Raw genomic sequence first — 17,825 nt, forward strand, 5'->3', positions numbered from 1 at the left:
TGTGTGTGTGTGTGTGTGTGTGTGTGTGGCTGAAGAGACTCTGAGGCTTTCTGAGTTACAGTTTTAGGGTTCAGGCTGCTGTACATGTTGGCGGACCTGAACTAAAACTATTCAGTGAAAGGATAAAGTTGTCTGACTGCAGGGGTATTCACATTTAACTGATTAACAAAAGTCACACGATGGTTCTAACAAGAGCAGCAACTTAAAGGATCATGATCATAAAATCTTTTAGCTTCAAAGTGAACTTCAGGGTAGTCTGTTGTTCTGAGACTACCCAAAGCTGGCTCTCAGAATGCCAGAGATTCATGACCAACATAGACTTTAAAATCCAACATGGCTGCCTCCCACATGAAACGTGGTCATAGCTGCTAATTTTTTATTAGATCTCATTAAATCTTTAGCCCACACACAGCCATGACTACATCTATAGGAAACACGCTACGGCCATTCAGATTAGCTCCAGTGGTTCAGCAGGTCAGTATGTGGTACTTGTTGTAAGAGAGTAACCTGCTGAGGCTGTGAGGCCAAATCTCACTTGGAACATTTAGATTGTTGTGTGAGGCTGTTAGACCATCTTTAGCTATTTTGGTTGAAACTTTAACCAATGATATCTGCTTCTGGGCCACCATCCAGCATGTTTCAGCTGCATAAACACACCTGATGGCTGGATAACCTGTTCAGCTGGCCCCACCCACATAATAAAATCAGTTGTGTTGAAGCAAAGAGACATCTAAAATAGGAACTATGGAGGCCCTTGAGGACCAGGCTTACCATTCACTGCCTTAAAGTAAACCAAACCTGTGATCACTCTGTCTGATAATGGACCTCTTGATCTAAACTTGGTCATCAATGTCTGAAGTAGCTTCAGCGGTGCAACTGGTCAGGTCACGGTGCTTATAAGACAAGGAAACCTCTCTAGGAACACGTTAGACCAGAATCCTTTGAGTTCATCGAATAATTAACAAGACTCATGTTTTTTTTTTGTGTTTTTTCTAGTGAACAACAAGGGTTTTCTAATGTCAAGAGACAGATAGAGCTCTGGGTTTCAGCACCCCAGTGGCCCAACTGGCCAGTCAGCCTCTGAGGTTGAGTCTGAACCTCACCTGGAGTGCTTTCTTTACCCTTCTGCACAGATTTGATTTAGGTTGGAGCATGAATGATGCTGTGAGGGTCCTCATTCAGTCAGGGCGTGGTCATCACAGTGGGTGCAAAAAGAACAATAAAAAAGTTCATTCTTAAATCTCCCTCCTAAAGATCTTTGTCGTCCTGGTCCAGTGCAGGCTCTGATCACACTGCTGATGGTGCAGATTATCTAGCAGCACAGTGACTGGAGAATGTTCCTTTTTTAAACGACAGCATCGTTTTTTGAACAGAGGATTGATGATTTTATGGTAAAGTAAGAATGACTCTAGTTCAGCATCAAAGGTTTTCTGATTTCAATAACAAGAAGAGACAAATAATTCTGAACAAAGAGTCTTTAGGCACTTGTAAAAGCTAGCGACAGACCACGCTGGGAGCAAAGTAGCTAAAACGTGACCATCTTTAATGACAAAACACATAAAAATGCATTTTTTAAACAATTATTTAAAAGGAATCTTCAAGTGTTTTACTTAAAGGCTGAATATAAAAATAACGGATTTGTGTGACGTGTTAAAAGGCAGAAGTGTTTCCTGATTCAGACACTAACTACTTTAGTATAAAAACACACATGAGTCATGTGATGGTCTAAGGATGTCCACACATTACTGCTAAGGTCATCAACGCTGTCGTTGGTTGAAATGCCTCCTTTTGAACACTTGGCAGCAACACGAAACCAGTTTTTCAACATAAGTAGTCTGTTCTCTACCTGTCCTCCAGAGTCAGTCAGTGTTTCTTTAGAAATGAACTTCATTTAGATCTGCCATGAGGCTTTCATCCTCAGCCTTTAAGAATGAAAGAGGATCTTTTTCAAATACATTTCAATTCAATTCAATTCAAAAAGACTTTATTAATCCCAGAGGGAAATTAAGAGTTTCAGTACACACAATTATGAGATCAGACACACATACTGTACATAGACACATGACATGATTCATAAATCCATACAAATCCTCCACTAAAAGCTCCCAGTCCAGTTTTCATCCTCACATACACAACTGATGTCCCAGCTGCCTCTTCATAGTGTCTGGTCTTCAGTGGAGGTGTGCATTCAGGTCGTAATTCTCACAGAACGTGTCCGTTTTGGGAATGCAGGTGAGGTCAGAGCGCTCAAAGCTGGAGATTTTAAATCATACAAACAAAAAGCAAAAAAAAAAAAAAGTCACAAATGATTTGTGAAGTGAGCCCAATACTGATGTTCTTCTTCACCAATCTGGTGTATGAAAAAAGGAGAAGGACAGGAAGAAGAACTCTGACACAAAGACCACAGATATGAGCAAAGTTGTTGATCCAAGGAAGCAGACCGAAGGAGAAGAATAAGACTGAAACGGCAGAGTTTAGCAAATGCTCGCCACAGTCACTCCAGGCTCTGCCAGCTCAGAAACAGCTCCACAAAAAAACAGGCCACCTTTCATACAGGCCATCTAGCACACACAGAGCTCCCTAAAAACCAGTAGCATCACTCAGGAGCCAGTGTCTGATGGGAGAAATCTGTGAGCTCCAGGGATGTGATCAGTCAGTGTGTGGTAACCTGCAGAGGCCTGCTGAGGTTGTGAGCTCAAGCCTCACCTGGAGCAACACTCCTTGTGGATAAAAAGCACCACGCATGCTATGGGTGTTGTTTCAGTCTCCTAACAAGGATGATGGCAACAGTGACTCACGGATTAGGAGTTCCCTCTGTAATCTCGCTGGTATTCCTGAACACATTCTTTCAAAAACACAACTGTTACCTGTTACAGGTTTTTCCGTCCCTAAGCGTTTGCTCAAACAAGAGTCACATTTTCAAAACTCCTAATGCAACTTGGACAGCATCGGTCTGTTTCTAACAGACCGTCCACAGATCAGGTGTCCTTTACACAATATTCAGTCAGTCAACACATTTCTACAATACCACATTTTCTTAACAGACAAGCTGTAGTCCCCACCAAGGGCATGGATGGTTTTTGTCTTAGTTATTAATGCTAACACACAACACAACAATATTCCAAACCGAAGCTACAGTAAAACCCCTACATCAGAATCATAACCAAGTTTATTGACTGTTAGGTGAGAGATTCATACTAGGAAGCTGTTTTGGTGGCAAGACGTAAACATACATACAAGCAGGGGCGGATTTAGGACTGAAAAAGATCCGGGGCTTAACACACACACACACACACACACACACACACACACACACACACACACACACACACGTAACACGCACTAGTCTTTTCATAAAACATTCGGAGCTTGAGCCCAAGTAGCCGGGCCTAACGCCGCCCCTGCGTACAAGTCAGGCAATATGAATATTAAGATGCATCAGAAATAACCGACACAGGGAACATAGCAAGACAAACAATCAACCATAAGCATAGGAATATAGGCGACTGTTGCAAATGGTTGAAACGGTTATTGGTTGTTCAGGAGTCTAACAGCAGAGGAGAAGAAGTTGTGGTGTGAGGTTCTAGTCTGTAAGGACATGGACCTCCTCCCTGAGGGTAGAGGACCAAACAGACCAGGACCGGGACCAGCTGTTATCCCACTTGCACCTCTCAGAACCCTGGAGGTGAACAGGTCATGTATTGATGGGATGGCACCAATCACTGTTTCTGCTGAACGCACAACACGCTGCAGTCTTTGCTTGTCCCTGACAGTGGCTCCCAGGTACCACACAGGGATGGAGGAGGCGATGGCCGTATAAAACCATCATCGTAGTTGGCATGCAGTTTCCCAGTTGTTGCAGAAAAACCATCCTCTGCTGGGATTTCCAGATGAGGGAGCTGGGCTGATGGACATCTCCCACTTGAGTTCATGGGTGATGATGGTCCCAAGGAAGCAAAAGGAGTCCATGACTGGGTAGGGGGTGTCTGGCAATCTCCTGAAGAGTAGAATCATCTATACATCTGCAATAATATCAGCTCAAATATAAGCTGCTTTGATAATTAAACAATGCAAATAATGGACACCGCTGATTTGTGTTGGGTAAATGGGGTCAACCACAGCTGATTCTAGACCGTTTTTTGAGCTTGCTGCTGTTTTCGTGTGTCTGTTCGTTGTATTTAGAGTGTTTTGTCTTGCATGTTTCATGAATATTTTGTTCACTGGAAGCAATGACGTAAAATCTGATAGCGGTAAAGGAGAAAAATGGCCTTTTTTGGAATGATTCAGAGTGTGAACATTAGTGGACAAAGAGCTCCCATCCAAGACATACAGAGTTTACAGGTTTCTTTAAACCACCTTTGCCACAGAAAAGAATCTCCTGGGCAAGAACTGAGATCAAAAAGTGGTCAGATCTTTTAATGGTCTTTCAAGCAAGAGCTTTAAACACTTAAAACAATTGCTTCTCTCTAAACCTCCTCCTGTCTTTAGACGTTAAAAATGTTTACATATTGAAGATTTTGCCCACAAGCTCTAATGGAAGTGTACGTCGTGTATTGACAGCACTGCTGTCACAGCAGGCCATATTGTGTGTTTTCTTGCCAACAAAGATCCTCCTATAGACTTTCTCCATCCATGTTGGCACCTACAGGCCTGCCGGATGATAGCTAATGTGATTTCATTTAATTTGTGTAAACGAGTGTCAAATGGGTGCTTCATGGACTTCTTACTGATGTATGGAGTTTCGAATTGTTAGGAAAAGGTGATTTCTGTTTGGTTACCCAAAAACAATTGAGTTCTACTTGAATGACTTCTTTGGTGTGGAAAATGTGTTGATCCAATGAAAAAGGGTTAACACATTAGCATGAGATGTCTTCTGCTCTGCTGAGATGTGATGATGAACACCGCGTGGATCCCGGTTTCATTAAGCAAACAGTGAAAAATAAATTAGCAGCCTGAACGCCATGTTCTAGTCGTGCACCGGCTCAGCTCACAGCATTCGTCCTTTGTCTCACTGCGCAGTGAGATCCCTCCGCTAGATAGTATTGATACCCACATTTGTATTGCTAAATGTATGGCACATAGTTGAAATTTTGGGGTTTCCGCACTATTTCGTAATGAAATACGCATATTAAAACTGTACGCATATTTAATCAAAAAACTGCCAGAGGGACCTAGTTTCTCTCTCATGAAAAACGAGTTCCCCTCATTTCGCCATTTCATGTTCCGCTGCTTTGTTGGGAGCAGGAAGACAGCCAGGTAGACTCTTACAGTGAACAATAGAATTTCTGTGATATTTAGTTATAGCAACAGCGTGATTTGACCGGTTAGTTAATCTTCTAATAAACAAAAAACACTGCGAAGGTGTTTTAATCGGATTTTTAGAAAGCTAAGTAAGCTAGCATTGCTAACTCGACGGGCAGCGGGCTAACTTTCAAGCACCGAGAATACGAGACAGAACCGTTTTTTTCCTGGGGCTGTTATTTTTCAGAAGACACGTTGACGACCACCGCACAAGACACGAAGACCGAGGAGATGGCGAGCTCAGTTGGAAATGTGGCCGACAGCACAGGTAGGCTGCTTATATTGCTAACTAATGGAGCTAGCTTGTAAAATAGCATTTCCTGCTAACGCGAGGAAGCGATTATTAACTGTAAAAATGATCATAATTAAAAATGAACATGGTTACACATGTTATACGAAGGCTTTAGGCCTACACTAAGTAACAGCTGTTTGTATAGGAAAGTGTCGCACAATTAAACCAAATGCGCCGGGTCTGCGCGTGTCATTGCCCCTTAACGTGGTGCTAAACTGCATATTACACGGATTACGTGTACATTTATTTTATTTTGATAGCGTGTAAATAGGATACTGCGATGAGGTTGGGGTACTGTGTTTTATATTAGCGTCAAGTTATTTTTTAAAGAAACCGATCCGGCATGGCGGAGAGTCCTGCTGACCCAGTCCGTGCAGACCGCACCGATGCCGCAGAGAAAGCTGAGGTTTCCTCCCAAAACTGCATTCCAGCTGAGTAATAATGAGTGGGACGTTGTATGAAATAAATCAGTCCTTTTCTCACGTTTAGGAGCGTGGTTACATAACTGTGAAGGGAAGGAAACTAAACCATGACGATTTCTGCTGCTGGTATTCTGGCTATAATACAATTAACTTTTTATGTATATTGGTCTCCATGGGGTTTTTATTTAGGTGATGTGGAATTGTAAGATCTGATTGCAGTGTAAATTAGATATGCGTTTGGACAACTGAAAAAAAGTATTTCTTTATTAAACCACCTTTGCCACAGGAAATAATCTCCAGGGCAAGAACTGTGAGAACAAAAAGTATGGTCTTTGAAGCAAAACTAAATAGTTATTAAATACGTGTGTTAGTTGGTTTCATGTAAAGTTTTATCAGCTGACTGCTACTGGCAAGTTCTAACATGATTGTTTTTGACCAGCATCATTTAAATTAGAGACATATTCAGATGTAATTTAAAAAAACATGTTAAAAGTCTGGCTTGGCCAGATCAGATGAGCAGTGTTGAAATGTCTTTGTAAATACATTTGGCCACACCTTTCCTTAGAAACCTGAGTTACAACAATCTTTCGTTTGATTTCTGGACTCTAAAGGCATTGATCTAAGTTTGTTTGGGTGGAGGAACTTTTCCAAAAATGATCTCTGTCTTTTTAAAATGTAATCATGTGATTTTCCTCCACATGTTCTCTGCCACTCCCTATTTCCTCTAAGCAAATATGGTTAATAATGGTAATGCATATGTGATGAAGATCCTTTGTAATGCCTGGACTCCAGAATGCCAACAGGATTCTAGAACATCTCCCTCTGTGTCATTCCCTTACCCGCTTGTTTATTCATCTTATCAATTTTCTTTTTTGTTCTGTGAGTGATAAAATATATTTGCATTAATATTGGATTGTTATTTTTGTGCTTAATAATCTCTAAGCACAATAAAACAGATTAAAATGAAATTATTTGATTAATTCAACACTAAATTGATTCAGTCAGCATTACGTTTTATTTTGCCGACAGTAATTTTAAAATAAAAGACAAAGTTTCATAAAGGAGCAGTTCATTACAGCTATTCAACTCACAAATCACTCTTAAGATTTGAATTATAATGTTATCGAATACAACAATGTTTTAAAAATGATGGTTTCCAAACATTTTCTATTATATCACCTTTGATTTTGTGACCCTTTGATTTTGTTTGTTGCTCCATTTTCTGTTGAGTTAAAATTGTTCTTTATTGAAAGCTTTGCCATCTGTTTGTTTTTCATTTGTCTTTCATTTATTCCATCACCTCTAACATGTCGTTTTCCCCCCCCTCCTTGGCTCATGTTGGTGCTCCAGAACCAACAAAACGTATGCTTTCCTTCCAAGGGTTGGCGGAGCTGGCGCACCGCGAGTACCAGTCAGGGGATTTTGAGGCAGCTGAGCGTCACTGCATGCAGCTGTGGAGGCAGGAGCCTGATAACACAGGCGTGCTTTTGCTTCTGTCTTCCATTCACTTCCAGTGTCGAAGACTTGACAGGTGAGGTGTAATGGGAAAGGCTTTAAGCAGAATGTGGTGTGGAGATGGCAGAACTGTATTGGGCTTCTGGGTTTGAGGTCGCACTCATCTGAGCTGGGAGATCAAGTTAAACATCTGAACTCTGTGGGAAATTTAGTTTAATGAGGTCCCCCCCCCCAAAGTCCAACATGGCTTTGTTCTTCGGGTGCTGTGGTTTAAGTGTTGCTTCATCCTTAATTCCCAAACGGAGGGTTAAACTATAAATTGGAAGTTTTAAGTTTGATGTTTTGTTATAAATGTAATAATATTGCACTTATTCTCTTCCTTCAACCTTTCTACACGTTTCTGTCGCCTCTAGCAGTAAATGATAGTAACTGTTGCCTCTGGGCTCCTGGGTTTTTACGGTTTGCTCCTGTTTCTGCCCTGCAGGTCCGCTCACTTCAGCACCTTGGCCATCAAGCAGAACCCAATGCTTGCTGAGGCCTACTCCAATCTGGGGAATGTGTACAAGGAGCGCGGTCAGTTGCAGGAGGCCATCGAGCATTACCGCCACGCTCTGAGGCTGAAGCCAGACTTTATTGATGGATACATAAACCTGGCAGCAGCACTGGTGGCCGCGGGGGACATGGAGGGAGCAGTACAGGCTTATGTGTCTGCTTTACAGTACAACCCGGTAAATGATTGTTGACAGAGTAGTTCTGTGGGATAATAAGTAGAAGGTAAATGATTTTTTCTTTTGTTCCAGGATCTCTATTGTGTGCGGAGTGACTTGGGTAATTTGCTCAAAGCTCTTGGGCGTTTGGAGGAGGCCAAGGTATGTTACCATAGATGTGGTGTTTGCTTTTGCTTAGACTCCCTTTTTTACACCCTATGTCACTTACTTGTTTTTGTATGTTTTTATTTCCCACTAAGGTCGTAGATCTTTTTCATTTTTCTTTCTTTTTAAATTTTTACATTTACGACACACCCAGTTTCTTAAGGTCAATCCTTTTAGATGAGTCAAGGACAGGAAGTAGCATCTCATCACTTCTCTTGAGAGGCCACAAGCTTCTCAAGTTCCACACAGAAAAGTCTTTTGGAAAAATTTGGACTGGAATCTGTCAGTGTCCGTATGAGACAAACAGGTTTATTTATTTTTTTTTTTTTAACTGTAATCTTCAAACTTTTGTTGATTACTTTTTAGACAGCCTCATTTTTTTCAGTATAAACTCCATAGATGTCCATAGTCGCACTGTCCTTTTCTGCACTGACCTTGTTTTTGGAGGTCAGCTCCGCCCCTTTCAGGAAGAAAGGCTGGAGTTTTGAGATTCACTCAACAGATCCATCTTTGGCCTTGCATTTTCATAAAATGACCCCGGAGGGAAAATGCTGGCTCGGTCTTGGGAAATAAATATGAACTGATGAGAAGTTAGTTTATCTTTGCAAAAGATAAGATGGTTTATAACCTAACTGCTGTACTCCTGTATTTTATACAAAATACCCAAAAATGTAATGTTTCTATCAGAGGAGATGTGTCCTTTATGGCTTCCCCCCAAGAGTTACCATCTCAAATCGTCCTATAAAACATTTTATTACAGTGGGCTACTTTGGTTGGGTCAAATCTGGAGGTGTGGAGTTATCCTGCTGGTTACAGACCATCTTATTTCATGCGAGAGGGGGGGTAAAGGAGTGGGGAGGAGCATCAGGGAGTCACAAGCTCCCCAGCTCTGTCGCTCCACCCCCCGCGCGCTTGCTGAGGATTGGTGGAGTGTGCGCGCTCAGAGCTGCCTTCCTGACCCTTCAGCTTCATACTTTCATCTTCTTTTATTTATGCACACATGGCATCAGTTTATTATTGAAGTCATGGTTGATGATGGGTATTCAGATGGTTACCTGTCCCGATAACCTCTGCTCTCAAATGTGTGACTATTGTAAGTGTGTGGGGTTAAGGGAAGCCCTTCTCCAGTGCCTTAAACTGACTGAAGTGGCGTCAGGCAGACAGCTCACCCTTTGTACTCCACCGCCTGCGTCAGATGCTGGGTTAGAAAGTCAGAAACATGCGCAGCAACAGTGATGATCTCTTTATTTCAGAGCTGTGGAGGCTTCTAGATACAAGTTATTAATCCACAGACCTTTTTTCCCCTACTCATTGGCCAGGATTCAAGAAAGCAGGCCAGGATAAAGAAATCCAAGTTTGAAAACTATTTCATGAAGATGCTAGATGAATTAAAGACAAACGATGATTAATATTTCTTCCCTTTTTCCTTCAAATATGTAATAATATTCCCAAAGAGATGGGATCAGTTCATTTGGGCAAGATCAAGCCAGTAACTGTCCTCCTGTAAGTTGATTTAAAATTTGAATTGAAGGACAACTGGAAGGCTGACCTCATGTCACTGAATAACCACAGCAGAGCCTTTCTTCCCTCCCAGTTAGTCTGTAGGCATTCCTCTTGTTTTTCTTTGGAATAAAACATTCATTGCATGACTGCAAACTAAGATTACTATGATAGTGTTCATGTTTGTTGTGATTTTATGTTTTATTTCCATATTTTAAAAGAAGAATGTATTGTTTGAGAACTTTTACTAACGATCTTGTTTTCTGATTTTGTCTCTTTTGGTTTTTTCCACGACTGATACTGTTATTTAGAAGGTTTCAGGTGGGTGACACTATTCCTGCGTAGGTGCCTGGCGGGAAGGAACTCTAGGGCAGCCTCAGTCCGCTCCTCTTCTTCCAGCCAGCTGCGACCATCACTCTGACAAAGTCCAAAAATATGGTAACGGGTTTGTAAATGCCAAAAAAAGAAAAACCACCTCACTTCATGCTTGAGATCCTCTTGTCTTGTGGCTTCATTTTGAAGAGCAAAAGAAAAAAAAATGAAATCACGTAACTTACGGTTTATAGTAAGCCTTACATTAAATATACAATACTAATTTCCCAGATTTACGTAAAGTAATGAGAATCGAGGATTTGGAAGCTATAATCGTGACAAGTAAGAACCCTCTAACTCTTACATATTGGTTATTTTTTCCTTTTTTGTTTTCTTTTTCCTTTCTTTATTTGGAGTTGCAGCATTCTGATGATGATGCAGATTAGTGCGCTGTGAGTCTGCAGTAGCGCAGGGGCTGCGCAGCGAAACCCTTTAAGCTACCAAAATGGCGGAAAGCGCAAGCTTGCGACCCCACCCCCCATCATTCCTTTTGGCCTGTTGGTTGTGGACCTCTCCCCACTCAAAACCAGCCTCGCTTCCAGGTGCACCCAGATCTCTGACACCATTGGTCTCACACACCAAAAGTAATGTTTTGTTTGATTGTTACCTACAAGTGGCACTTCTGCTTTCTTAAAGCTTTCTTGTATTTTGGTCTAAAATTCCCCAGATCTTAGTGTTTTGCCAGTAGTTCATCTCTTTGCCCCAACAGCCCCTTCCTTTGCCCAGAGGTAACAAATGGGTGCCGAGGGTGAGCCAGTCTGGTTGCAGGTGTTCTGCCACGGGGTTGCTGGTCTGCAGCTCTCTCATCTGGCCATTCAGCGAGCACAGCGGCAGCGAAGCGGAACCTTTGCCAGGAGCAAGGTCGAGCGAGCAGCGTTAAAACAGTGCATTGTGTTGATGGCAGTGGCGCCACATCACGCGCTCGCGTTTGTTGCGCCTGCATTACAGGGACCATCACCTGCACTAAGCGCTCAACATCCAAGGTTGTGAAATAAATGCCAGTGTCATTTGGCTTCTCTGCAGCCACTGAAGCATCCTCATCTTGTGTTTGGTATTTAAATCAACGTTAACAAAATCAAAGTGCAGCAGAGGTACCTGGTTCAGGACGCACTGATTGGTGACAACGAGCTCATAACTGCAGGATGAGGGCCTACGTGTGGGTGTTGGTTGGATCTGCGCAGCGTAGGAAAAAGCACTGCAGCTTTGCGCGGCAGACTGGCGCTGGCGAGCCCGTGCTGTAGACTCACTTTTTGGCATCACTGAGAACAGACACTAATTTTGCTCTCTGCTCTTTTTGTTTTTTCTTGCTTTTATTCTCAATCTTTTTTTATTTTACAATCCCTTCCTCCCCCTGCCTGCTATACCTACCTCGCTCTACCTCCCCCCCCCCCCCCCTATCCTGTGGTTTTTGATGAAACTCTGAAGGCTTGCTACCTGAAAGCCATTGAGACTCAGCCAAACTTTGCAGTGGCTTGGAGCAACTTGGGTTGTGTGTTCAATGCCCAGGGAGAAATATGGCTTGCCATACACCATTTTGAGAAGGTTTGATCTTATAATTGTACTCATTTGTGGTGTATTACCACTGTTCTAAACTTTTTTTCTTTTACAGGCAGTGACTCTGGACCCAAACTTCCTTGATGCATACATTAATTTAGGCAACGTTCTGAAAGAAGCCCGCATCTTTGACAGGTGAGTCTAAAATTTCACTCAAAACATTGAAAACATCAGGCTGTCCAGTTTCAGTCTATCTGAAAAGACTAATCGTGATATTTCAGAGCTGTGGCTGCGTATCTGAGAGCCCTGAGTCTAAGTCCCAACCATGCAGTTGTTCATGGAAACCTGGCGTGCGTCTACTACGAGCAGGGCCTCATTGACCTCGCCATCGACACCTACCGCCGTGCTATCGAACTGCAGCCTCACTTTCCCGACGCTTACTGCAACTTGGCCAACGCCCTAAAGGAGAAAGGCAATGTATGGAACGCCTTTCTGTTCTAAATAAAACAGCTTTTAGTTATTGTCAGTAGTCATTTATAAAATAGTTTTTCTGAATGTTTTTTAAGGTATCTGAAGCAGAAGAGTGCTACAACACAGCTTTGCGCCTGTGTCCAACTCACGCGGACTCCCTCAACAACTTGGCCAACATAAAGCGTGAGCAGGGCAACATCGAGGAGGCGGTCCAGCTCTACAGAAAAGCCTTGGAGGTGAGTTGACTCCAGTGCTCCTGTTCTTGTTATTGGGTTTGCTACACTTGTGAGCTCTAATGCTGTTTTTCATTAGGTGTTCCCAGAGTTCGCAGCAGCTCACTCTAACCTTGCCAGCGTGCTGCAGCAGCAGGGGAAACTACAGGAGGCCCTCATGCACTACAAGGAGGCCATCAGGTCAGTAGCTACTGACCACATTCTGTTAACTCTCACAACAGATGCATGAGATAGTCTTAAACACACGATTGTTAGTCAGTTGACTCTAGAGCTTAATCTTCGTCTGTAACGGTTTCAGAATCAGCCCGACATTTGCTGATGCTTATTCCAACATGGGCAACACACTAAAGGAGATGCAAGATGTACAGGGAGCGCTGCAGTGCTACACTCGTGCCATCCAGATCAACCCGGCCTTTGCTGATGCTCACAGCAATCTGGCCTCCATCCACAAAGTAAGAATAACCCTTTTTATTTGTCTCGGGCATGTATCGCATCAAAACAAAACCTGAACTCATTACTGAAAGTTTTAGACGTTTTCACTGTTTGTGCAACTTTTAATTAACCTTTTGAATGTGTTGATTAGGATTCTGGAAACATCCCAGAGGCCATTGCATCGTATCGCACAGCCTTGAAACTCAAACCAGACTTCCCTGATGCGTACTGCAACTTGGCACATTGCTTACAGGTTATTATTTTTTTCACTTCACGCCTACGTGTGTAAAACCTGGAGTAAATACTTGTAATCTCATCATCTTGCCACTTTCTCAGATTGTGTGTGACTGGACCGATTATGATGAACGGATGAAGAAGCTTGTGAGCATCGTGGCCGACCAGCTAGAAAAGAACCGCTTGCCCTCGGTGCACCCGCACCACAGCATGCTGTATCCGCTGTCTCACGGCTTCCGCAAAGCCATTGCCGAGCGCCACGGCAACCTTTGCCTGGACAAGGTACTCGCACTGATCAAAGCAAGTAACGTTTAAATTACTCTTTTGGGTGGGTGTGAGGTGGTTGGTGATGGCAGGGCCTGGTTGCGGGGATAGGTAAGGGATGAGCACCACTTATAATGTTTTACTATGAGGATAAGAAACTAAACAGCTGGTGGTTACTGGGCTGCTTATGGTGGGTGAGGGTTTGGCTCAGGGATTAACTTTTTTGGTTAAACAATAAAACTTTATAACAGTAATTTTGGCGTTAGATTCTCTCTTGCTTTGGTTGTAATCTCATATTGTTGCCCGTTCCACAGATCAATGCACTACACAAACCAGCCTATGAGCACCCGAAGGACCTGAAGGCCAGTGGTGGACGCCTGCGGATCGGATACGTCAGTTCTGACTTTGGTAACCACCCAACTTCCCACCTGATGCAGTCAATCCCTGGAATGCACAATCCTGAAAAATTTGAGGTAGATTCTTGTTTTAGTTTTGTTCAAGAATTCAACATTTACTTTGTTTTGTTTTGATGTAAACAGTGGTTTAAATCTCTGATGTGTCTGCAGGTGTTCTGCTATGCACTTAGCCCTGATGACGGTACCAACTTCCGTGTGAAAGTGGTGGCAGAAGCTCATCACTTCACAGACCTCTCCCAGGTATCTTCAGTGACTTTGAGCCACATGACTTATTTTGCAGGAGTTTGGTGAAAACCCAAAAATAATTTTATATTTATTGCTTTTAAAACAAAGCACATAATTTTTGCTGAAGCTCTTTTATCTTTTGACTCCAGGTTCCTTGCAATGGGAAGGCTGCTGATCGGATTCACCAGGACGGAGTCCACATTCTGGTCAACATGAACGGATACACCAAGGGTGCCAGAAATGAGCTGTTTGCTCTGCGTCCTGCCCCCGTTCAGGTGAGCTGCTGCTCACAGAGCTCTGGAACCAACCTAGCAGCCAACCCCGTGGTGCTGATGAGTGTCCTAGTCAGCTGCTGTAAACTCGCCTTGCTTTCATTTACCAGGCTATGTGGCTCGGTTACCCTGGGACCAGCGGGGCTGCCTTCATGGACTACATCATCTCAGACAAGGAGACGTCACCTGTAGAAGTAGCTGAGCAGTACTCTGAGAAGCTTGCCTACATGCCCCATACCTTCTTCATTGGAGATCATGCCAACATGTTCCCTCACCTCAAGGTCTGACCTTCCTTCCAGTGCAGAGAGACTCAAGTTTGTGTTTTTAGCTGTTTGTTTCTTAAACAAGAAACAATGTCTTGTTTAACCCACAGAAAAAAGCCGTGATTGATTTTAAGTCAAATGGACACATCTTCGACAACAGAATTGTTCTTAATGGTATTGATCTGAAAGCCTTCTTGGACAGCCTCCCAGATGTTAAAGTGATAAAAGTGAGTAAAAGCATGACAGTAAGTGTTTGATCAACCTGCAGTCACTATTTCACTGTTAACCTGTGTTGCTTGAAAGGGCAGAAATAAAAACTTTAATCTGACTCGGGAGAAGACACATGTGGCCTTGTTTTAAGAAACACTTTGAAAAGTTTAAGTTTTATGGATAAGCCGTTTTCTGTGACCAGATGAAGTGCGACAACAACCAGGAATCTGCTGGAGACACAAATGGAGCTTTGTCCATGCCCGTGATTCCCATGAACACAGCGGCAGAAGCCATCATCAACATGATCAATCAAGGCCAGATCCAGGTCACAATCAACAACTTCACAGTCAGCAACGGCCTGGCCACCACACAGGTACGATTCATGTGGACACAGCAGAATCTCGATGGCATGGACCAAAAGTATGCTCATGTAGGAAGTCAAAGTTTATTTTGCTGCTTTTTAGGTCTTTTTTTCTCACTTTCTTTTCTATTTTAATTTGTGTAAAACCATAAAGGATGAATAATAACTAGAAATATGATGCAGATCAATAACAAAGCTGCAACTGGGGAGGAGGTTCTACGCACCGTTGTAGTGACGACCCGCTCCCAGTATGGTCTCCCAGAGGACTCCATTGTCTACTGCAACTTCAACCAGCTGTACAAGATTGACCCTCCTACCCTCCAGATGTGGGCCAACGTATGTCAAACAGATGGTGTTCTACAGGGCTGAACGATCTATTGTTTTTGGACTGAAATTGCGATTTCAAACAGTACGATCACATGACCGTCAAAGCTGCGGTTTTAGCGGTTTTGACTGATCCAGGATCAGTTGTGTAACTTTTTTTTACATCTGGGGTTTTCCCCTGTGTTATGGCGGCGGCAAAGGCCAGCGCGGGGGAGGGGGGAGCCCAGCTCCACAGCTGACAGAGCTGCATGTTCAGGTTATTTTCCTGTTTTATGTTTCCACACACAGCGCTGCTAGAGCCCATAATAATGGCGAGCCCGGGACGAGAGAGAACGCAGTTGAGTAAGGGAGAGAAAGACTCCTCCCACATCAGCAGGTTCAGGCTGACTTCTAAAGCTTGGTTTATGCTTCATCAGCGCGAGCGCGGAGTCGCGCACTGTAGTTGACTTAAAAGTTCAACTTCTCTTTTAAAAATGGTTTGAATGTTTCTGACAGCACACGTTAGTTCAAACAAGCTAAGGTGTCAGAATGCGTGCGTCTCTCACGGAACAAACGTTTTAGTGAGGAAAAACTATCAGACGGCTTCAAAAACGTGCAGCCAGCCTGCCTCGGTAATGCAGGGAAAACTGCAATTTTTGTTATTTAATACATTTAAAAGCTATTTCTACCTGCAGATTTCCTCCATGCATTTTTGGAGTAGAACTGTTTTAATAAAGCTCCTCTAGATAAAAATCACAAGCACAAACACAATAGAAAATAAACAAAAAGATAAGAATGGGACAAAATATAAGTAGCTTTAACTTTTTTTATTGTATGATTAAACAGTAAATATTAATGGGAATGAGTTGTTTACTAGATTAGAATCTAGACCATCTTTTCACTTAATCTACAGGATGCCCTGGCAGGCTAATTTTGGGACTTTGTTTGCAGAAAATCGTGAATTGAACCGAAATCGCAATTTCTGCTAGAATAATTGCAATTCAATCTTTTTCTAAAATCGTTCAGCCCTACTGTTCTGAGTGGTCCATATTCAGCTGGGAGCAAAACTTAATTCCATAAGCTTGTGTTTAGTCTATTTTCATCCTGTTGCTGCAGATCCTGAAGCGTGTGCCCAACAGTGTGTTGTGGCTTCTTCGCTTCCCTGCTGTTGGCGAGCCCAACATCCAGCAGTATGCTCAGAACATGGGCCTGCCTGCCTCTCGCATCATTTTCTCTCCTGTGGCGCCTAAGGAGGAGCATGTGAGGAGAGGCCAGCTGGCTGATGTGTGCCTGGACACCCCTCTGTGCAATGGTCACACTACAGGCATGGATGTCCTTTGGGCTGGAACTCCCATGGTAACCATGCCAGGTGAGGAAGGTGGGAATTAAGAAAAACCATCTCTTGGCTTCCTGAACTTACTCAAGTGTTTAACAACTTCAGAGCAAACGTTTAGAGTGCATTTTCACAAATCTTGTTTATTAAATCTGCATTAACCTTCCTGTAGGTGAGACTCTTGCCTCCCGCGTGGCTGCCTCACAACTCGGCTGTCTGGGCTGCCCTGAGCTGATTGCCCAAAGTCGCCAGGAATATGAAGACATAGCAGTCAAGCTGGGCTCCGACATGGAGTAGTAAGAAAATAATTGTCAAATCATTTAATTCTCTTTTCTGAAGGAACTTTGGCTCAAATAGGTTTTCCTCCCACAGCCTTAAGATGATCAGAGCACGCGTTTGGAAGCAGCGGATCTGCAGCCCCTTGTTCAACACTAAACAGTACACAATGGACCTGGAGAAGCTCTACCTGCAAATGTGGGAGCACCACAGCAACGGCAACAAGCCAGACCACTTGGTAAAACTCCATACGGTCGAGACCAGTGAGAATGCCTGAACTGGAAACCTTCTCCACCAAGTCCCAACTGTTTTTAACCATCATCGACAGCATCATTTGGTCGGGTTTCACTCCAGTTCTTCGTCCTTTATTGACTGTCTTATTTACAAACGGACTCCTTCCTGCACGGAGCCTACACATGTTCACATTTGAACTCATCGCATTATTAAGCCACACACGTGCATATCCTAAGCCAGATTGGGGCTGAATTGTTCAGGCTCCTCGTCTGAGACTTTTGTCCAAAAACACTTAATATGTATTTTGTGAGCATGAGAAGGTAGTGAATACCCCACGAACCCTTCAACTCTTGGATCAGAGGATTTTTCTTCTTCTCCTGTCGGTGTGTGTACAGGACTGATTGCAGCTTGCAGAGAAAATACCCAACTGTCTTCACTTGATCTGTTTAGAAATTAAAAGTGTCATGTGTTTTAAAATGACAATGTTGCACCATTGAAATAGTACGTTTTGTCAGCTTTAACCTAAATTATGGAACAGATGGCCTCAGTTCTTTAGTTGAAGCTGTTTTTAAATGGCTGCAACAAGTAAA

At 43.0% G+C, this 17,825-nt stretch overlaps 1 protein-coding gene across 8 annotated transcripts; it reads left to right on the forward strand.

Annotated features, from left to right (window-relative positions):
* The first annotated feature begins 5,316 nt into the window (after window positions 1-5,316).
* On the forward strand, window positions 5,317-17,718 carry ogt.1 (O-linked N-acetylglucosamine (GlcNAc) transferase, tandem duplicate 1). 8 transcript variants are annotated; one of them, XM_054738951.2, is made up of 22 exons: window positions 5,317-5,569; window positions 7,366-7,546; window positions 7,955-8,198; window positions 8,271-8,339; window positions 11,640-11,756; window positions 11,824-11,903; window positions 11,990-12,185; window positions 12,275-12,415; window positions 12,492-12,592; window positions 12,711-12,864; window positions 12,996-13,097; window positions 13,181-13,378; window positions 13,657-13,815; window positions 13,909-13,998; window positions 14,133-14,258; window positions 14,366-14,536; window positions 14,629-14,745; window positions 14,931-15,101; window positions 15,273-15,425; window positions 16,509-16,770; window positions 16,898-17,021; window positions 17,098-17,718. In XM_054738951.2, exons 1-22 carry the CDS (start codon window positions 5,533-5,535, stop codon window positions 17,276-17,278), a joined length of 3,174 nt encoding a protein of 1,057 aa, XP_054594926.1. In that variant the 5' UTR covers window positions 5,317-5,532; the 3' UTR covers window positions 17,279-17,718. The 8 variants fall into 8 exon arrangements, with proteins under 8 accessions (XP_054594926.1, XP_015830928.1, XP_015831003.1 ...); XM_015975442.3 differs by having other exon boundaries at window positions 16,509-16,761; XM_015975517.3 differs by having other exon boundaries at window positions 13,181-13,360.
* Window positions 17,719-17,825: the final 107 nt, after the last annotated feature.

The sequence above is a fragment of the Nothobranchius furzeri genome, chromosome 1 (genome assembly GCF_043380555.1).
Source record: "Nothobranchius furzeri strain GRZ-AD chromosome 1, NfurGRZ-RIMD1, whole genome shotgun sequence".
NCBI classification, from domain to species: Eukaryota; Metazoa; Chordata; class Actinopteri; order Cyprinodontiformes; family Nothobranchiidae; genus Nothobranchius; species Nothobranchius furzeri.